The 22,844-nt window shown below is 35.6% G+C and overlaps 1 protein-coding gene and 1 long non-coding RNA gene across 3 annotated transcripts in view; one reads left to right on the top strand and one right to left on the bottom strand.

Annotated features, from left to right (window-relative positions):
• Window positions 1–1,149, bottom strand: part of LOC136031300 (uncharacterized) — a 33,406-nt gene extending 32,257 nt beyond the window's left edge. The window contains exon 1 of the long non-coding RNA XR_010618490.1: window positions 1,030–1,149. This is a non-coding gene — a long non-coding RNA (uncharacterized LOC136031300). The remainder of the gene's footprint in view (window positions 1–1,029) is intronic.
• The window catches only part of LOC136031298 (uncharacterized), a gene marked incomplete in the record, with an annotated part of 72,725 nt that overhangs the window by 28,666 nt on the left and 21,215 nt on the right, over window positions 1–22,844 (top strand). For both annotated transcript variants that reach the window (XM_065710748.1, XM_065710749.1), the window contains 3 exon segments: window positions 764–3,245; window positions 8,432–8,569; window positions 15,566–15,738. In XM_065710748.1, the coding sequence (XP_065566820.1) occupies window positions 795–3,245; window positions 8,432–8,569; window positions 15,566–15,738 (2,762 nt within the window).

Below are 22,844 nucleotides of genomic sequence, written 5' to 3'. Positions count from 1 at the left end.
ACTTGTATGTTTCGTCTCTAAGTTAATTTATGTAGCTCAAGTTCTTATTTTGGAGAAGGGGTTTTTGCTTAGTCTGCAATAACTAGTTACGATCAGATGTTATTGGAGTGGCTGGGTATCGAATTCTTTGTTGGTTGTTGGATAAGAGGCTTGCTTTTCTATTCTTTTTAACCAAACCTAAGGAAACTCGTGCAGGGTAATGTGAAATCCAACGGTCCAAGAGACGGTCCTCAACGGAGGAAATGAACTTAAGGAGTATCACATAGCTACAATCAACCAGTTTTTTTTTTCACGTTATTTTTACCAAAACCTTGTGCAGCATTGTCATAATCAACACCTATTCGAATTAACCTGGTTTATGTTATTTTGGTTTTTTGTCTAGCACTTTAGCAGGCTAAGTTTTTACCGTCTGCTGTCTTTCAAGGCAACAAGAATTAATCCGTTTTTCAGTGTAAATTCACCCCTAAGATAAGATTTATTCATAATTAAATGCACATACAATAAGACACTATACTATTCCCCCAGAGGCTTCTTGATGGCCTTTAAAAAGAGGAAAGATACAGGAGTCACTTAGTCAAAGAAAAAAGTCACTACCTTACAAAGAGAATAAAATAAAAAATCAATGAATCTAATCATTGATTACTAATCAATGTAATCTTTTCTGCGGCTAATTACTAGTCTGATTAAGGAATTATGTAACTGATGTCTTTTTTTCGTTTATCGCCAATGTTACAGATAAATCCAAGACGTTTATTTTTTTCAGGTTTGGTCTTATAATTGTATGACATGCAGTCATGCATAGTAAAAGTGGCAGTCCGGATCATTTTTATGAAAGTGTTTATAAGTCGTCAAAAGAAGACGAAGGAGTGTCTTATAAACAAAAAATGTATTTTCTGGTTGATGAAAAGCCAGCCTTACCACCAAAACGTATCATTCACCAAACAAAGGCCGAAACAATCTCACCCACTTCACCCAGAACAAGTATGATGTCAAAATCTATGAATGAAAAGATCAAGTTTTTTAGCATACCTTCGTCAGAGGTTACAAACCCTGCTAAAAGTATGTTCAGCTTTATTCCTTTTAGCGGTAAAAGCTTTTCGGTCCCATCCACACCAGTTAAAAGTATGATTAATTTGTGGACGGCCGAAGATGCCAGAGAGATAAAAACTGAGTTAAAACTTAAGCAAATGCAAAATGGCTGTAAAGATAGCAAGTCTGACTTGTTATCAGAAACTGATAAGACAAGTCAGTTACCTTCGCGACCTCCACGAGTTTCTAGAAAAAATGAAAATCTCTTAGTTGATTTAGGCGTTGAAAGAGACGAAAGTGGTACGATTGTTTATGTTACTAAAGATGTTTTGAAGCCATTGCCAAAACTCCAAAAACGAGCAAGGAAAAGGGCTGGTTCTGACTCTGAAGATCATTTAAGAAGTGCATCTTGTTTTACCAGGAGTACCTTGAAAACCAGAAGCTTAGAAAGAGGTGTTGTCTCGTTTAGTCAGTTAAGTCTTTGCTCTCTGAACTCCGTTAATAGTGATAATATATTTCAGGATATGAGTCGGAGCACATCATTTGGCTCGAATGATTTTGATTGTAATAGTCCTAAACCAGTCCCCCCACCAAGAAGAAGACAAAAGTCAATTTCTTCAAGTATTAGTCAAACATTTTCTATCGCCTCTTCCCCGCTGTTTATGGACGCACCGCACAAAGTTGAAAAGACCGCCGAAGAACTACCTGTGTATGCTCAAGTTGATAAGAGTAAAAAGTTGAAAAATAAAACCCTGTGTCAAAATAAAGTTTCACAACTAATTAATCAATACGAGCATGTCAGCTCGTTTTCTAGTCCAGAGTCTCCAATTGGAATACAAAACTCTTTTCCGAGCAAGATTTCCGTTTCCAGCCCGTCAGAAGGACTGTCAGAGAAAGAGTCAGATATTGAATCGGACATAAGGAAGATAGAAAATTCACTTGCCTCAATCAGTGTGCTTCTGGATGGTGTTCCGTCAAGAACAGATGCATCGGTTGTAGGAACAAGTAACTCAAATCAGTTTTCTCGTCTGGTTGTTGGTGGTAAAGTAATTAGTAAGAATGATAATCACTCAAAGTTCGTTCTAGACAAGAAATACAGTGAGTTGAAAACGTTTTTAAAGGATATCAATGTGAAGAAATCAGAAAAAGAAGCTAGTCCCTCTCCTTCAACGGTCAGCGCAGATAGTTTTACTAGCTCGTCTACGGCAAAACGTAGTGATGAAAACGGAAGTTTAGCAGATATTTCAGATATGAGCGAGACAGAAATTACAAGATCTGTGCGTGATCATATCTCTTCTTTTGTGTCTCTAGTCGGAAACGGAACGCTTATAAACCGGTTCACAAAGCCAAAAAATAAATCAAATAGCTGCTCCAGCGGTGATGAACGAAGAGATATAATCAGACATAAAAAGTCTCGGACGCTTCCTAAAGCTAAAAGTGAAAAGAAAATGGAAGTGGTTGTGGTTGATGTGCAAAACACTGATAAAATGCTTCAAATGCCGATTCGGTCCGAGAATCGAGATAGTGTTGCCACTACTGGCTCTGACGGAAATCAGTCAATATTAGAGAGTGACTCCGATCACGAATTAAAAGCTCATGATGAGTTGAAACAATTGACCCCATCAGAAAAGCGTGATCGGAAAGTCAGATACATAGTTTCTGAAATTGTGAGCTCTGAAAGTGTTTTTGTGGATTGTTTGAAATTATTGAATAATGATTTTCGGACGAGTATGATTGATATAAATAAAGAGGAAAAATTTATGCCTGAAAGTGAAATAAATAAATTCCTCTGTGATCTCCCACAATTACTCACATTTAGTACTGTTTTACTTCACGATCTAAAGTCAAGATTTGAGAAATGGGAGGATATTCACAAAATTTCGGATATTATAGCAACAGTTGGTCCATTTTTAAAAATGTATTCTGCCTATATTCGTGATTTCGAATACCAGTGTTTACTTTTCGATGAATTTCGTTCAAAATATCCACGATTTGATCAGCTTACAAGAGACTTTGAAAGGGATGAAAAGTGTCGAATGCTTGGGATTAAACATTACATGCTTAAACCAGTGCAAAGAATACCACAATATCGGCTGTTATTGCAAGACTACCTTGATCACTTAGAGGAGTCAAATGCCGATTACCAAGATACGGTCCAAGCTTTAAAAATTGTTTGTGATGTTGCTGATCATGCCAATAAAAGCGCTCAGTATGAGGTAATTTTTTTTTCTCCTATGGATGAAAGTATTCGCTTTTTCTAGGTGTTAGCCAGGGGTGTAATCCGGATGTTTGCTTATTTTTAGAGAGAGGGAAGGGAGGGGGTTCAACTATAGGGAATTTTTTGCATGTCATTTAACGTAAAATTCTGAATTGATGTTTAGTTTTCTATTTTTTGTTTGTGGAAAGCGAGGATTTGCACAACCCGTTGGCCAGGCACTTGTGTTGAGAAATGGAACAGTGTGAAATTTAAATGAGGAGCTATTGAAGCATCTAATTTCGTAGTTATGACAATTAGCTCCGTCTATATTCCTCTTAGAAAAACTGAATGAAGTTCGAACACTGAGGGGTAAATACCTAGGACCAGGAGTCGTGAATAAGCTAAGTTTACAACGCTGTTAAATTTATATTACTGTAACTTGAACTTCTTATTTTTACTGAGTGAAACCTCCGATGGACCCAAAGTAAGCCAATGTATTGCACCAGAAAGATATAAGCGCACTATTATCAAAATAAGTACTTGTATGTGCTAACTGATGTTCAAGGGGGACTCAAGAACATACTTTCGCCCTTTCCAAAAAAAAAAAAAAAATTATTGAGAGTTGTAGGTTCTAAGAGGCATATACTCACATAGAGCAAAGAAAGCAATGCTTCTCTCGATTTATCTTTTAATATCTGAGGTAGTAAGGGCGAGGAACCATTAAAGCGGTGGTTCCCAATTGATTTCGGGCCATGTCCCACAGAGGCATTTCTAAAATCCTCATACCCCCCTCTTGATATTTAAATTTTGTTATTCAAGATTTTACGTCTATTTACCTGAAGAAAGCTTAAAAGGCCATTAATTTGATATTTTTCTTCGGGTTGTCCTCTAGGCATATTTTTATGCGGTACCTTAATTTTGCTCTTTAAATGTGGATGAATGTGACGTTATTTACATGGGAAATGTTTTTTTTTTTCGAAAATAAGGCTGTAAACCTAAAGTATAGTCTGCCAAAGGTTGCAAGTCCCACCCATTAACCATCAAAATACTACCATGCCCCTCCCCCGGTGAGGCCAGCACCCCATATTGGGAATCTCTGTCTTTAAGGATATCTTTTTGTAACTGTGTCTATTGGGTCCGTCGATACTCCTCCAAGGAAACCCGAAAGAGCAAAGAACGTGATTTAGATTATTTTGGTTTTGTGCAAACTCTACCGGGCTGGGTAATAATTCGAACCTTAAAATGATGGTCTCAGCTCAAAATATCACAGAATAACTCAATCTTTAAAAAATAAATGTTTGAATGGTTATCTTCTTAATTTTTAAGGTTTCCCAATAATTATTGATGATTTTACGTGTCAAAAATCCTTTCGTACCACATAGGAATCCTTCAATATTCTTTTATATCTGGAAAATGACTGTATTCAACGATCAAGAAACTGCTGTTTTGCCGTTCTCAGGGTGTCAAGTGGGGTCAGCCAGTCTTATTTGTGCAACCCTCCCCCCCCATTATTGCTGCTCTGTCTCAAATTGGAACCAATAGTGGCGTAAAATTCTAGTTTTACTCGAGAAAGAGGAGTTTTCTTTGGCTGGCAGTGACACAGTGACTAAAGGCACAAAATAACACTTTCCCTTTCAATAACTTTGTATCCTTCTCCCTTTCAAAAAGATGTCATGCGATTACTTCCACCCGAGCAAAGGTCATTTCGCGAACCTTTTGGTCCCAATTTGGGACTTCAGGTACAATTTCTGTCACCCGTCATACATACGTATGCGCATTGACAGTGCGCAAGCGCACTGGTTCGAAATAGTGATACTGGGAGGCTGCATTTTTAAAACGATCGTGACGTTGACCATGTTCACCTCCCTTATTCTACACTTCCAATGTAAAATTGTATTTCTTTTAAATAAGAATGGATCTGAAATACGTAAAAAAAAAACTATGAAAAATGATACTTCTTCGCAGTTCTGATAGTGCTATTTTCATTGTTATTTGTCACATTACGCAATTTTTTTTCATTTTTAAGTACCCGTTTTTTCATATTTAGTCTGAAGAGGATCCAAAATACGAGAGAAAATATAAGAGTAATAGTGAACGTAATAAGATATTTAGAGAATCTTTACCTTGTTCTTGTGAAACGGAGATGGTTTCTTCCTTCAGATTTTACCCAAGCTTCGCCTGCTGCTAAAACCTGAATTAAATTATCTACCTTTATAATTCGAGACTGTATAATTAGCTCATTTCATAGGAAAACATTCAGGTATGTTAATTCAAGAGTTGGCACCGTATTCTTCATTGCAATGTTATGCCCGGCATCAATTTTGAAACCTGCTTATTTTCATATCCATAGAGGAAATCTAACTAAATGCTACAAATCATATTTTCTTATCCATGGAAAATAGTAGCTAGCAGCCATACAAACATTAATAATATATCATGGAAATGGAAGAAACATTTTAAAATAGGACATCGCAGGGACTTTCAGACAGGTGAATTTTGGTTCTATAGTTTAACCAACTGCGGCTCGTTACATGCAATATTTTTAGAAAAAATATTGCTCCCGTTACTTTTGTCCTTCAACTAGTCAATAAAATGAGCCACCGTACATTTCTCGATTTTTTTTTTACTGATTGCAAAAAAAAAATGTTTAATTTGCTGTATTGTCTCCAAATGAATATCATTAAGTACCTTACTTTTCCTCTAAGAAATATTAAGATGTAGCTTGGATAGTAAGTACAGTTGCCTCTGTGGTCAATGGGGTCAGTATAAAGGCAGTCAAAAAGCGATATGTTACCCCGCTTCTTGCTGGAAGCATTGTTGCCCTCCCCGGACATAGGGGTGTAATTTCAACAAGATTTAACTAGAGTATTTATGATTAAAAGTTCGCTATTTTGGTTTTTCTGACCCCTTCCCCCTCACTTCTTGTTTATTTCTATCCCCAAGGAACTGTTCATATGAGTGTGAAACATGATTCTATGATAGGGTCTCTCTTGTTCAGTTCCCCAAGGAAACTTCCAGCAGTCGAGTGGATGATCGTTCTTCAATAGCTACCAATCACTTGCAGTCATCTCAAATACTGTCATTTAAGGCATACAACCAAGGGCGTATTCATTTGGGGGGGGGGAGGGGTTACTGGGTTTGACCCCCCCCCCCATAAAAAATGTTATTTAAAAAATAATAAAAATGGATATAAATAAATTTGTGATGCGTTTTACAAGGTTTTTTCTGTAACCTTCAACCGTAAAAAATACCCCCTCACCCGAAAAAATCCTGGATATGGCCTTGCACACAGTATATATTCTTCGTTTCTATCTTTGATGTACAAGAGAGTGGGGGGGGGGGAAAGTTCAATCACAGATAATCTATATTTATGTGGAGGTTTCATCGGTTTGCGGAGTTTTTCCAAGGGGGATCAATATAGTAAAATCGGTGTGTTTTTGGCCTGTGTGTAATGTTGGTTATATGTGGAGTTTAATCCGAATATAGTTGTCAAACGATATGTGCCCGTTGAACTCGGATCTGCTTGCATTTTCGTTGTTTCCGGGGCTACAAGGGAGAAAAAAAAATGGTCCGTTTGGTAGGTGCAGGTGCAAGTCCTTACTTGCAAGTAGCAGCAAAATTCTTTTACGGCGAATTGCCAGGTTCTTTGTATACTTGGCTTGATCTTGGCTTTGTATACGCATATAGGTTATAAAACGGGATGCCACCGATCGCAAGATACACATTCTTAGACCTTAAGCGTTAGGCTATGTATTTTAACTTTTAATTTTTTTGGGGGGGAAGGGGTCAATTACATTCCTTGAAATAGGTCTAGCCCCTTTCCCATCTATGAGCCCCTTGACTTGGTGGCTTTTGTCAATTTGCCAATATCTTCCCACTTGTTGTTGGATTGTAATAACTTAACACGATGCCAAAACGACCCTATAGAGTGTATCAAGTAGTCTACATGGTGCTAAGTTTCATATAATCGTGAAATATATTGACTCCAAGTCTTTCATTTTTCAAACCTTTGATTGGGTCCAAATTGGTTCATTGGCAATGAATGCCAAAAATACTTCAAATGTTTTTCGTTCCAGACAGGAAGCAAAAAATTTCCCCTTCTTTTTGCTCTCATGAATATTAGGAAAAGATCATATGGAATAATGCCACCAGATAGGGAAGACACACTAGCAGGATAGGGAAATTGAGGCTAAAATTCTCGACGATTGTTGGCTAGTGGGTATGAAAAAATATGAATATACACGGAAGCAGAGGAGAGACTTGGTAAATAGATACGAAAGGAGATGTTTTTGTTTTATAGTTTTTCATTTCCATCTTTTTTCATTTTCCTATTATGTATCTTTCTATCTTAATGAGCCATCTTCTTCTTTTATTGTGAGTTAAATAACCTGATGAAAATCCGGCATCGCTTGCAAAAACTATGCACTAATTAGTAATGACCGGTCCTTGATTGAGGGACACTAAACACTATTCAAACTGAAGTAGGATACCAGTACCACTGTTGTCTCCACCCTACTAATCTCCACTTTTCTGTAAATTTCATAGTTTTTCTAGAATTTTCTCAACTTGTTCTTAAGAATTTTCTAATGTCTGGTTACGCAGACGAGCTACACTTTAAGAAATTACCTTTATTGGCCTTTTATAATCAAATGTAGGCTAATTTTGTCAACAGCAAATTCATTTAAATAGACAGCATGTAGGCTAGTAGAAAAACTTACAAGCGGGGATCAAAAGGAACAGACAGGACAACTGAGCATTTATTTCAAAACGCGCTAATCGAATAGCAGTGGGACAATTAAGCACTCCGTTTTCTCTTTATTTTATTTATATTATTAAGTTTTGGATTTATTATTTGCCTTTTATTCCCATTAAATCCGTTCTGTATGTACAGGGAAGGATATAGAAGAAATAAAAAAAAGTTTTTTTGTTGGTTTTTATTTTTAAGTTTTTCTCATCCTTTTTATTCCAGTGATGTCAATTCACTAAAATTTATTGGTGGAGCAAAATTTTTCGAATAGTCTACAGGGGAGGGGGGAGCTTGTGTTGTTTTTTAATGAAAATATAAAACAAGATAATTTCTACTGAAATTATTCCCCAAGAAATGTATTTTCAATATGCAGGGGAGGTAAGACAATTGCCGCCACTGTTTTCTTCTTATGTTTTTTTTTTATTTTTATTTTGTGTTATTGTTGTTTTTTCTTCTAGAATGAATTTCATAAACTATTGAACCTCCAATCTCGCTTGAGAAACTATGAATTAATTAGAAGTGGTCGGTCTTTGATCAAAGAAGGTGAACTTCTAAAGCTGTCCCGGAAAACATTGCAACCAAGATATTTTATACTGGTAAGACTTTTCATAATTTTATGTTTAGCGAGGCTTTGGAACTGTTATTATTTTTCATTGGTAATTAATATTTAGAATCAACATAAAGATTGTATGCTTGCACTGAACTTCCTGTATCATGTATAAGTAAAAAGTTTTTTTGTTTGTTTTTTTTTTTTGGAAGGGAAAAGGTTTGGCTCTTAAACATGCATGTTGGTCACTACCGATACCTTATGTTAGGTTTGGGGGGTCTCATTCGATTACAAATTTAAATTTCCTGCGCCCTTTTTTAAGAGCTAAAAGTGATTGAAGGGTAACCAGTCTACCTTCGCTTTTTTATCTGCCCCTCCCCCCAAAAACATCAGATACAAATTTTGAGATAAGTATTGTACTTAACTACTTAACATAGTCGAGTATCTGATAACTTTCCCTGGGGATGACATGCAGTAGCGTAATTTCGTCAAAATCTTGGGAGGAGGGGTTAAAGTTGGAACCAATTTTTCCAAATCAAGTAAAAATGACAGTAAAAAACGAAAATAATGAGCCATAAAGTATCATAAAGGCAAAGATACACTACGGAAAACTGACCGGTTTCTCTGGATGATTGAATTGTGCAGGCTTATCTTAGTTTTGACAAGATTGTTTTGCAGAAACTAAATTTCAGCCGGGGGGGACTGGGGTGTGGAGGGGGGGGGGAACTGGGGTGTGGAGGGGACAGTTGCCCCTTTGCCACATAGCATATAGCATTTCTGATGACATCATCCTTCGCCCCATCCCCTGGGACGAGGCCTGTAAGTTATGCAACTTGCCCGTTGTTTTCATATAGGGTTTGTTATTGGGAAAAGAGGGGCATATTTGATCTTGGATCTCTGAAAGGGCTATGGGTACTAAGTTTAAATTTCCAGGAAATGGTGGATTACAACTGTGACGGTGACTACTGCATCCGCTGCTGCTGCTATTACTACTACTACTACTACTATTGGATTAAATCAAAGGAGTTTAGGTGCATCCAGGTTGCCGGAAAGCAATATCTCAGGAACACGACAGGGTATTCAGTTGAAACTTTAAGAGAAAGTTGAGAGGAATATCGAACTAAATAAAAAGGCATTATACGTAATCCAGATTGTCCAAAGGGCGTCCGTGCAATATCCCAGGAATAACTAAAGGCATTACGTTGGAACTTTCAGGGGATGTGGAACTAAATCAAAAGACATCATGTGTGTCCAAGGTTATCAACATGGCGTAACATTGGCTAAGGACATTAAGTTGAGACTTTTAATGCATGTTGAGGAGGATTTTGAAATAATTCAAAAGGCACTATGAGCATCTAAGACTGTTTCTAACGACTGTTTCTGTGATACCTCAGGAAGAGCAAATTGAGTTAAGCTGAAACTTTCAGGGTATTTTGAGCAAGATGGTCCATTAATCTTTTCTGTAATCAAGGTTTTGATATGATGCGGGTGAGAATTCCTTCAGTCCTATAGAAGCCCAAGCATTATGGAGGTTTCTGCATTATTCTGTAGTGGCTGTGAAACGACTGTTTCTGTGATACCACAGGAAGAGCAAAATAAATTAAGCTGAAACTTTCAGGGTATGCTGAGGGGGATGGTCCATTAATGTTTTCTGTACTCAACATTGTGATATGATGATGGTCAGAATTCCTTCAGTCCTATAGAAGCTCAAGCATTATGTAGATTTCTGATTAATTTATTGGAATAACATTTCCCATAACCAACCATCTAAAGTTCTATTGTACAGCTACAGTTAATGTTTGTGTAAAAAAGGTCAAAACATAAAAAAAGAGCCAAAAATTTGATTCTTAAGGAGAAAAACTGACAAAAATAAAAATTATTTTATTGATTCATAAAAAACTATGTCAATTAAAGACGAGCGCAAAATTAATTTAAAGTTGTAACAAAGAAATGGAAATTGGGTAGCCGAGCACTTTGGGATTCTTGTACGCATAAACTTTAGTGGTTATAATGCTGTGTGACTCTGATTTAGGAAAGTACAGAGAGAAGGCTGGGCCCAACCCTTCTGAATTTTTCCGGGCTTTGAAAGATTAAGACCATCAAAGAAGTCACAAAGTTGAACATGACCAGAAGAACATCCTCAGTCATCTACGTTTCATAGATTTATTTAAGGATCTGAAGCACTGGTTCCCGCAAACCAACGGAATCGACACTGAGCAACCGACCTGCATTACGACACTGAGTAATGTGGAGCCACAAGTATTGTTCTCTCTATAAAATTCTTATAGTAAAAGATAATTAGTGTCTTTACATAGATAGAGGGAGACAAAAGCAGACAAAAGGGCTGATCAGTCCTCGAAGAGGCTGATGCCGAGATATAGAGAGAGTTGGGTGTCCAGCTTTTCCGAGCTTACCTTTATCCAGAATATCGGAGTTTACGATTCTTGTTTCTCTATGTAGTTTTTTTTGTTGTCATTGGGAGTTTTTTTTTTGTTCCTTCATATTTATGCTTCTGCCGAAATATATCCAAGGATAATTGTTTGTTGCAAAGGCTTTTGGATTCCTTGTGGAGTAAATTGATGGAACTTTTTACAATGACAATTTGAACGTTGACATTTTGTTCAATGATAAGAAAAACAATGACAGTTTTTGCAATGACAGAAAAACAATCACGCTTTATCCGATGACCGTAAAAGCATTGACACTTTCCAGAATTTTTTTGATGGAAATTTAATTTACGACCTACTTGCTTGGCTGTGATTATTGTCGTCACAATCTTCAGCGGTTCAAATGGTTCGTGACCGTGATCCAGATAAGTACAGAGGTGGAGACGGCTGGGCCCGACTCTTCTGAATATAAGAAATGTTACAGATCAGCCCTTCTCCAGAATATTTACGGCTTATCTTTTCTGTAGTTTCTTACATAATTCGGGTTTTTTTCATTGCTTAAAATGATTGCCCTCACCACAATATATAGCAGTGTACGCGTCTGTGGTAATGTTTAGCAGATTTAACCATACATGGGTGCCGTTCTATCTGCTTTTTTGTGTCTATTATTGCTAAAATTGTCAATTATTAATTGTATAGTAAAGAATGATGGATCTTTTCGTGATGAGTGAAATTAAATGGCATTTCGCCTGATGACAGAAAAAAAAACAACAACAAAAAAACAAAAACAAACAAACAAAACAAAACAAAGAAACAATGACAATTTGTCTGATGACAGAAAAAACAAACACAAAAGACGTTGGTTCTTTGCTAGATGACAGTAAACACTGAAATTTTTGTACTGAAAATTTTGGCAATAATAGTAAATTCAAAGATACACAAGCGGTGGCAAAATATTTCTTTGATAAACTGTCTGAACACCGCGGAAAAGCTGTATATACGGGTTTCTAGACTTTCTAATTTGGATAATGGAGCTTTCCATTCTCGCACTTTACACGTCTGAATTACAGCTGGTGTTAGCTGCTAGAATTTCCCCCCTTAGCCTAAGCATGATGTCGGAGCTCAAATTTGCTTTCCACTGAGCTCTATCATGAATTTATACGGTTACGACTCTCCATTCACTACAAGGTCCTTCCTGAAAAGATAGGGTGCCCAGGTAAAATGCGGTTTTCGGCAGTTTTTGGCGTGGGAATCTGAATGGTTGGAAAGGCATTGGAAAGGTTTGTAAGACCTTTCAACTACTACATATTAAATGTAAATATTTTATTCAAGTCTATATTGGCTTTTCTTTGTTATTTCCGCCTTATAAAGTAAATTTTGTCTACATTGTAAAAAAATCGCATAAAACTTGCGGCGATAATCGTTACTTTTTCTCAATCAGAATTTTTCAGCAGCACTTTCTAAATGTTTCTGCTGAATGAGGTGCAAAATCTAATAATCAAGCGCTTGATTTTCCCCCTCTATCTGTCTGTGAAATAATTAATTTTGTCACAATTAATTCTTCTATTGACAAAATTTACGGAAATTGAAATTTATTTTTTTGAATAGATAGTTACTCAAGATTCTGTGTAAAACTGAATGGACACCTAAAATCAGCAGAAAAATGCAAAAAAGGACATAGTAAATTGCTCTAAACTAAGGGAGAAAGAAACTACAACTCCTAGAAAAAACTTTTTAATTCCTGCTAATTCCAAATAATGGATCTTTCTCTAACTCAATCCATTTCTAAAAACTAGCACTCCTCATTTGGCTGTTGTTTTAAAATTTTCCTCAGGTTCTTAAAGCTGATTAAAGTTTTAAAGGCTATAGTGCCCCAAGTTGAGGAAGAAAGAATTTAGACCCACAAGGGCTGGTAGACTTCCTAAATCCGACGATGAGGCTTAGGATTCTCCAACTCTATTCATTTCTAAATTACTGCTGCGGCAACTAGTGTTTGCCAGTGTGGAGCCACTGTCGGCTAAAATGGATATTGTTGCCACAACAGTTTGTAGAGGCCAGTATTTGCTGTCAAAGGCACTCTGAAGAAAAACCCAGACATTCAGGTGCCACTGGCTGCCATTTCCTCATGATTGGCGATTGTCGAAAGTATTTGGTTTTGGGATTGGAAGAACGACATTAATGGGTTTTCTTACTTCGACTTAAAGCTCCTGTTGGGCAACTTCGCCAGCGTAGATGGATTGGAGCTTCGCTGGGTGAATGCTCTGGGGAGTGAGTTGACCGCGGACATGGCTAATTTAATCGTAAATATTTAAGTCTGGTTACAGCCCTCTCTTGGGGATTTTTCGTGCCCCTCAGAATTAAAAAAAAATTGTCTTTGCAGTAAATACACAACTTACGGTCATAACCTTTGCTTTTTGTAACTGAAATACACTGCAAATTTGTCTCAGTAGATATATTATCACAAATGTTAATTTTTTAATTTCACTCCTTACTCTTTATTACGTACAGTATGTTTTAGGTGATATTCTTGTAATGGACGAGTATACATTCTTTATTTTTAAGGAAATCTGTGTTTGTTTTTTAATTTCTTGTGAGTTTTGACGTAAGGGTTGAATGTTAAATTTTCTTTGAAAATCAATAGTTCAGCATCGTATGAGTTACGGATAGATTTTTTATCATGGAATTTTTTTTTTATCGTGTAAGTCTATTCGTCAAATTTCCTCATTTGATTCCGCATGTACTTTCTAAAGACAGGTCTGTAAAATTTTCATCCAAAGTATCGATAATTTTGTCAATTATCGACAATGCTCCATGATATCGATACTCAATACTAGGTATTATCTTCCCCCAAAATTGTTGTACGGACGTCATGTGTGCAGTTGAAAAATAATGTCTTTTCGGCGTATTGACTTTCCATTAATTGAGCATAAATCTGTTTTAATCGTTTAAAGGAAGACCATGTGTTTCTTGTTAAACGACTATCGTTTAAATGTCTGTTATGTTTTTCATTTCTTTGTAATTCTAGTGGAACGATCAATGCCAAATGTTCAGTTTAGGCGGAAGTTGTATCCACGGCGGAAGATATAAAAATTGCTAAGTCATAAGTTTTAAGATTTATCAAAGAATGTGTAGAGGTGAAGGATGGCATCGTTTCCGTATATCTATAATATAATTTTTTTTTGTTGGTGATGTATTGTCCAGGTATAAACGTGGAATTGCTTCTGAAGCGGGGGGTGTGTGTGTTGATTATATAAAACACAGGCGAATTGCGGCAAAAATGTGAGAAATTAAAGGGGAAAATGTAAGTATCCTGAGAGTCTGAAGAGCTGCAGCCAGAGGTCCCATTTTGTACGTAACTGTTATGGCCACATAAACATACTAAGCATGTTATACGTTTGTGTGGTATATTGCGATTTAATTGATTATTATCATGCAAACGACTAGAAATAGGACTATTTTCTTCATTTGCTTTTTTATATTTCTGTTTAAAGGATTACCAGACTCACAGAGTGACTTGAAGTGTCAGGCTTTTACTATATTTGATTGTCAATCAACTAATCAGCATCGTCTTCCAAAGTCTTAACTTAATTATTAAATTCAAGATCTCTAAAATCGTATTTAAAGTTTAAGCTTTTGGTCTGGAAAATAACTGATGCATTAAAAATAAGACAAAAAACGACAACCGATAAGACAAATTATTTTGAATAATAACAGTCATGTATTTCCTTTTAACCTGCGGTCTTGGAGCCCAAAATCACTTTTTAGGGGGGGGGGTGGATGGAATGTCCTTTTTTCCTTTCGGGAAGCAAATACAGGGCCGGCAAACGTATTCCAAACGTATAGGAATCATTTTAAAAACGTAACCCTTCTGTATCGCTATTTTGAATCAGTGTACTTGCGAACTGTCAATGCACGTGCGCATGTGTGGTGAGAATTAGAAAATGTACCAGGAGTCCTAAATTTGAACCAGAAATATTGTGAAATGTTCTTTACTTGGATGGGGTGATGGGATAACATCACTGTCGACTAATCGTAGGCGTTTTCCATCGACATAAAGTTATTGAAGGGGAAAGTGGTATTTTATGCGTTTAGTCAAAGTGTCACTGGAACCCAGTGAAAAGCACTCTGTCTCGAGTAAAATCAGAACTCCACGCCACAGTTGTTTCAAATTGGAGACAGTGTTACAGTCTTTTTTTTTTTAATTTTACGGCTCCGGTATCATTTTTGGCTTCTTGTGATCCAAAATAGCGATAGTGGCTGGTTATACAAATGAAACGAGCTAACTACGTTCGCCACCCTGAAATAAAAGATCACTGCCTTGAAAAGATGAAAGACATGAAGTAAATTAAATCTCCAATATTATTTTCACTGAAATGGAATTAACTTCAGTCGAATTAAACAGAAATCCAGTTTAAGATCTTTTAAGGTAAAAGATGACGTTTTTTTTATCTTTGGGAATTGGTTGTACAAAAACTATAAAAGAGAAAAGAAAATGTTGCTGTTGGATGTTTTACGTCAACAAAGCCTTACCTCGATCAGTATCTTAGGACAAAAATATATCTAAAAGTCATTTCATCCAGATAGGAGAATACTATCTTCTTTCTCATTGTTATATCAGATATAAAGCCAAGCTGTACATTGTTTTATCTTAATTGTAGTTGAGTGATTGTTTACTATATACAACGTATCAGGGATCTCCTCCGTCTTGCAAGCTACGAGTGAATCACGAACTGCCCTTACTGGGAATGGATGTTAGCACACCTGCGAAGACGGACTACTCAAATGAATTTATTGTCATCAGTACAACAAGAAGTCTTACTCTTATCGCTCAGTAAGTAATTTCCTAAATCATTAATAAGCATATTATAAATGTTTCTATGAGCAAGCGTTTGATTCAGCCGATAGAAGAGCTTCAGCAAAGGTCACAATCCTGCATTATATACATGTTATAGCATATATATGTTATATATATATATATATATATATATATATATATATATATATATATATATATATATATATATATATATATATATATATATATATATATATATAAAATATATATATATATATGCATATATAAATTAATGAGTAATATGATACTTTTTAGACCGAGACATGCTGTAGACAAAGTTTTAAGGGAAGAACAATGAGGTTTTAGAAAAGGTAGAGGATGTGTCGACCATGTTTTCACTCTTAGGTTAATAATTGAGAAGTCCCTTCGTTGTCAAACACCTTTGGTCCTTAGTTTTATCGATTATGAGCAAGCTTTCGATTCTGTTGATAGAACAGCGTTAACAAAGGTCTTATTGTTATATGGTATACCAGAAAAACACATTAAAGTGATTTGCGCTATGTACGAGAATAATACTGCTGCGGTTAAGGTAGGAAATGAGGTTAGCAACTGGTTTGTATTAAATCAGGAGTTAAGCAGGGTTGTGTTCTATCCCCCTTTATATGGATCATTTTGATGGACTTCGTCTTAAGGAGCACAGGAAAGGCAATTGGAGACCATGGAATCAAATGGGGAGGAAGAACGCTCCTGGACTTAGATTATGCTGATGATTTAAGCATATTAGATGAAAGTGTGAGCAAAATGAATGAATTTTTAGAGGTTTTACGAGTTCAGGGTACTAAAATAGGCTTGAAAATTAATGTTAAGAAGACTAAGTCACTAAGGCTAGGAATAAGTGAAGATGAACAGGTGACATTAGGTAACGAAAAGATTGATCAGGTTGGGAGCTTCAGTTACCTTGGTAGTATTATTAGTAAAGATGGTGGGAGCAGTGAAGATGTTAAAAGTAGAATAGCTAAAGCTCAGGGTGTTTTTTCACAGTTAAAAAAAGTTTGGAAGAATAGAAAGATAAGTCTACAAACCAAGATTAGAATATTGGAAGCTACAGTGATGACAGTGGTCAAATATGGCTCTAAAGCATGGGCACTCCGAAAAGCAGATGAAAATTTACTAGATGTTTTCCAGAGAAATTGCCTACGGATTGTTCTGGGTACCCGGCTGACTGACCGTATTTCAAACAGTAGGTTGTACGAAAAGTGTGGTTCAATCCCGCTTTCTGGGGCTATAATGAAAGAAAGGTTGAGATGGCTAGGCCACGTTCTACGGATGAAGGATGACAGATTACCGAAGGTTGTCCTTTTTGGCCAACCGTCTGGGGCTACACGGAAAGCAGGTCGTCCTTGTCTGGGTTGGGAGGATGTCATAAATAAAGATTTAAAGGAAATGGGAACTTCCTGGGAGGGTGTAAAGAGGGAGGCTTTAAATAGGTTAGGCTGGAGGAGGAGCGTGCGTGGCTGTGTTGGCCTCAGGTGGCTTGGTGCTGCAGTGAGTTATTAGTAGTAGTAGTAGTATATATGTATATATGTATATATATATATATATATATATATATATATATATATATATATATATTTATATATATATATATATATATATATATATATATGTATGTATATTATGTACCCTTACATGGTATACCAGATAAATTCATTAAAGTGGTTATTGCTGTGTACGAGAACAATATTGCTGCGCATAAGGTATAGAATGAGGCTAGTAGCTGGTTTCATTAATGAGGAGTTAAGCGGGGTTGCATTCTATCCCCATTTAACTGGATATATTTGTATGGGCTTTGTGCTTTGGGACAGGATAATGGCTAGCATGGAGAGCATGGAATCCAATGCGTAAGTAAAAATCTCCTAGATTTAGATTGTGCTGATGATTTGAGCACTCTAGATGAAAATGTTAGCTCAATGAATGCATTTTAGAGGGTATCAGAGTTCAGGGTTTAAGAATAGGTTTGAAAATTAATGTTTAGAAGACTAAACCAATAAGACTAGGAATAAGTGAAGGCGAAGAGGTGGTGCTGGGCAACGAGAAGATCGATCAGGTGGACAGCTTAACTTACCTAGGTAGTATTATTAGTAAAGTATTAGAAGTGACAATGTTAAAAGTTGAAGAGCCAAGGCCTAGAGTGTTTATTCACACTTGATTTTTTTTTGGAAGAATAGGAAGATGAATTGTGAGCCAAGATTCAAATGTTGGAAGCTGCTGTGATGACAGTAGCGAAGTATGGTTCTGAAAGTGTGCGCTCTGAAAGAAGGAAGGAGGAACTTTTAGATGTTTTCCAGAGAAATTGTCTAGGGATTCTTTTGGGTATGGGTCTGAATGACCATATTTAACCAGTAATTTTTGCGAAAAATGTGTTTCTATCCCGGTTTCTTGGGCTATAATCAGATGGAGGTTGAAATGGCGAGGACTTGTTCTTTGGATGAAGGATGACAGATTTCCAAAGATTATCTTTTTCGTTCAACCATCTAGGGCCAAACGAAAAGCAGGACGTCCCCGAATAGGGTTGAAGGAGGTCGTAAGGAAAGGGAAATTGGAACTTCTTGGGAGGGTGGAAGAGGGAAGCATTGAATAAATTAGGATGGAGGAGGGGCGTGCTTGGCTGGGGTGTCCTCAAGCGACTTCTTGCTGCAGTGAATTGTCAATAGTAATATTGGTTATATCATATATATATATATATATATATATATATATATATATATATATATATATATATATATATATATATATATATATATATATATATATATATATATATATATATATATATATATATATATATATATATATATATATATATATATATATATATATATATAAAGGTAAAGGATGGGGCATTAGACTTTACAGTCCCTACCGGCGGTGCTGATCTCTGTTTCTTGGCCCTTCAGCCAGGAAGTGCAATGGGGGACTGGGGGCCAACCATCCTGTGCTTTCGCCAACCCTTCCTGTTTAACTTCCCCAGATTTCTTCAGGTACCCATTTAGAGCTGGTTCGACTATGGCTAAGCTTACAGAGTCACGCCACTGACCCCCGTCCCAAACTGAACAATTGGGTAAACTGGGAACTGGGATTTGAACCCGCGGCCTCTCAGACTAAGGATTCTGAATCCAGCGCACCAATTATATATATATATATATATATATATATATATATATATATATATATATATATATATATATATATATATATATATATATATATATATATATATATCTATATATATAAAAATAAGTTGTCTGTCTGTGGATGTGTGGATGGATGTGTGGATGGATGTGTCAGGTGACGTCACCTGAAAAAACTGGATTAGGTGACGTCAAAACTGAAAAAACTAAAAAAAGGCAAAAACTACAAAAAAAACTAAAAACTAATAAAAAAAATAAAAAAGCTAAAAAACTAAAAAAACTATAAAGGTAAAAACCAATAAAAAACTAAAAAAAAAACTGAAAAAACTAAAAAAAGGCAAAAACTACAAAAAAAAACTAAAAACTAATAAAAAAAGTAAAAAAGCTAAAAAACTAAAAAAACTAAAAAAACTAAAAAAAGGTAAAAAACTAAAAAAAATAAAAAATAAAAAAAAAATAAAAAAAAGGAAAAAACTGAAAAATAAGCTAAAATAAAGGTAAAAACCAATAAAAAACTAAAAAAAAAAAGGAAAAAACTAATAAATGACGACACTCAAAGAGAAAGCGACCAGGACAAAAAACTAAAAAAAAAGGCAAAAACTACAAAAAAACTAAAAACTAATAAAAAAAATAAAAAAGCTAAAAAACTAAAAAAACTAAAAAAAGGTAAAAAACTAAAAAAACTAAAAACTAAAAAAAAACTAAAAAAGGTAAAAACTAAAAGAACTAAAAAAGAAAAAAATAAATGACGACACTCAAAGAGAAAGCGACCAGGACAAAAGGAATGTTCGATTAGCAATCAACAAAGCACCGGGACACAGGGAGTATAAATGACGACCAGGACACAAGTAAAAAAAAAAATTAACAAAACTAAAAAGAAGGTAAAAACTACAAAAAAACTAAAAAGAAAAAAAAACTAAAAACTAATAAAAAAACTAAAAAATCTAAAAATCTAAATAAACTAAAAAAGAAAAAAAAGGAAAAAAATAAAGGAGAAAAACAAAACTAAAAAACGAATGTATATACAGACCGGGACACCGGGATACAAATGATGACCGGGACCCGGGACACAGGGAATATAAATGACGACCGGGACACAGGGACACAACTACAACGGGGACACCGGGGGAAACAGGGGGATAACCTGACAATCTATTTATATGCAAAGACAATGGGACAGCAAAGAATGTTGTATATTCGCAAGTTTTACGTAGTTAAAACCATATATATATATATATATCTATATTCACAGGTGGGACATAGGGACACAACTACAATGGCGCGTAACTATTATGGCGCGTAACGACTTACGCGCGCGGGGGGGCTTGGGGGGGGCGCGAAGCGCCCCCACCAACTAGGTGTTGGGGTGGCGCGAAGCGCCACCCCAACAGCTAGTATATATATATATATATATATATATATATATATATATATATATATATATATATATATATATATGAGTGAGCAATAATTTTGCATGTATTTATTTTTTCTCGGAAACTGATTATAGTGTGAAAAGATATTAAATTACATAAAGAGCAAAAACTGATAATTGCAAAAATATTTGTACAACAATTCAAAAACCTTAAAAAAGAAAGCCAAAAGTTTGGGCTTAGTAGAAATCGTCGTTAGAAAAACATTTTCACCAAATTTCTTATCTTTTAAGTATAAACAATGTCTTTTTAACACATGAAAAAAAAGTTGAAAATGTTTTAAGTTCAGAATCTCTAGAGTTATTATGTAAACTGCGAAAATGTTGACGGTGAATGAGCAATAATTTTAATATTTTAGTTCAAACTAGGAAAATACCTGAAGATTTTGAAATTAGTTTTTTTTTTGTTATATAAAATTAAGTCGCTACGTGATTAAGCTTACAGGTTTGAACGCAACCAGTCACATAATGTCAGTAGGAAGGCACAAAAAACAAAAATTGGCAAATAATACAAGTGGTGATTCTTTATTGTGACCAGGGATTGCGACAATTCGAAAACCTTGAAAGTTTCAAGCTTATTACATATCGTTGTTAGTCATTGGACTAGGTTTAACAATTAAATATCTTTGAAAAGACGCGGTATGAAAAGACATTAAATTTTGGAAAGAGTGAAAAGAAAATGATAATTGCAAAAACCTTTGTATATATTTTAACAAGGGGTTACAATAATTCAAAAACCTTAAAAAAGAGATCTTTTTGTACGCAATCAGTTACATAATGTCAGTAGGAAGGTCCAAAAAACGAAAATTTGCAATAATTACAAATGATGACTCTGTAATTTGACAAGGGATTGCAACAATTCATAAATCTTAAAAAAGAAAACCAGAAGTTTGAAGCTTCGTACATATCGTTGTTAGAAATCGGACTAGCCGTTGTTAGAAATGATCAAATATCTTTGAACAGTGCAGTATGAAAGAACATTAAATTGCGTAAAGAGCAAAAAAACTGGTATACTAAAATATTTGTATTTTATTTCGGACTTGCTTGGAAATCAAATAAACGCAAAATGAGGAGACACCAAATTGTCTGCAGTTAGAAGACAAGCAACAATAAGAATCCATATATATAGAAGCCTGCCGGGTTCCGAGTGCAGGGGCCTGGCGGCTGGTAATTGCAAAAATATTTGTATATATTTGAACAAGGGATTACAACAATTCAAAAACCTTAAAAAAGAAAGCAGAATTGTGTAGCTTTGTAGATATCGTTGTTAAAAATCGGACTTGCTTTAATAATTAATTATCTTTGAAAAGAATTCGGTAGTAAAAGACAGCAAATTGTCTCGAAGTGTTTGGAGTTAGAGGACAAGCGACAATGAGAATTCATATATGCCACTTGCCGAGTACCGGTACTATATATATATATATATATATATATATATATATATATATATATATATATATATATATATATATATATATATATATATATATAATACTTCATGTTATTAATATTAACGTGAAGTATATAATCATATTAATTCCTCGTATTGTCAGCAATTTGTTTCAGATTAACGCAAATACCACTCTGGCCTTTAGAAGATTTAGGCGTGGTAGCCCTACTTAGATTTAGGGGTGGTAATTAGTTCGTTTTAAGTTGGATTTAAAACAAAGAGAAATCAATTATTCAGGATAATCTTCGTTCGTTTTCAGAATTTGTTTTATCTCCGGCAAATGCCGTAAAATTATGTCTGCCGAATGAAACTTCAGAGGCAGTTTTAGGAGAAAGACGGAAGGAAAACTCGCCCCGTGTACAGAAATTGTAGTGGCGCAAAATTTCCAATAATTAATCTAAGGGTTACAATCATTTTGTAATTTTGTTTTTTTTATGGCACTTGGTATCCACCAAATGACATATAGCGATCGCAAATTCTGTTGGTCGGTCTATCTGTCGGTCGGTCTGTTTGTCCCGGTTTTGCTAGTTTAGGCACTTCCAGGTACCAGGTAAGCTAGGACGATGAAATTTGACAGGCGTATCACGAACCAGACCAGATTAAATTATAAATTGTCGTTTCCCCGATTCGATCATTTGGGGGGAGTGGGGGGACGGTTAAATCGGAAAAATTAGAAAAAATGAGGTGTTTCTAACTTACGACCGGGTGATCGGGTCTTAATGAAATTTGATGTTTGGAAGGATACCGTGTCTCAGAGCTCTTATTTGAAATCCCGACCGGATCCGGTGACATTGGGGGAGGGGGGTGGTGGTAGAGGGGAACCTAAAATTTTGGAAAACGCTAAGAGTGGAGGGATCGGGATGAAAGTTGGTGGGAAGAATAAGCACAAGTTATAAAATACGTGATTGATTTAACCGGAACAGATCCGCTCTCTTTTGGGGAGTTGGTTGGGTGAGGGTTAATTCTGAAAAATTAGAAAAAATGAGGTATTTTTAACTTACGAAGGAGTGATCGAATCTTAATGAAATTTGACGCTTGGAAGGATATCGTGTCTCAGAGCTTTTATTTT

Source organism: Artemia franciscana, chromosome 9, assembly GCF_032884065.1.
Source record: "Artemia franciscana chromosome 9, ASM3288406v1, whole genome shotgun sequence".
Classification (NCBI taxonomy): Eukaryota; Metazoa; Arthropoda; class Branchiopoda; order Anostraca; family Artemiidae; genus Artemia; species Artemia franciscana.
The sequence above is the reverse complement of the archived record's forward strand: the minus strand, read 5'-3'. Positions and strand labels throughout refer to the sequence as shown.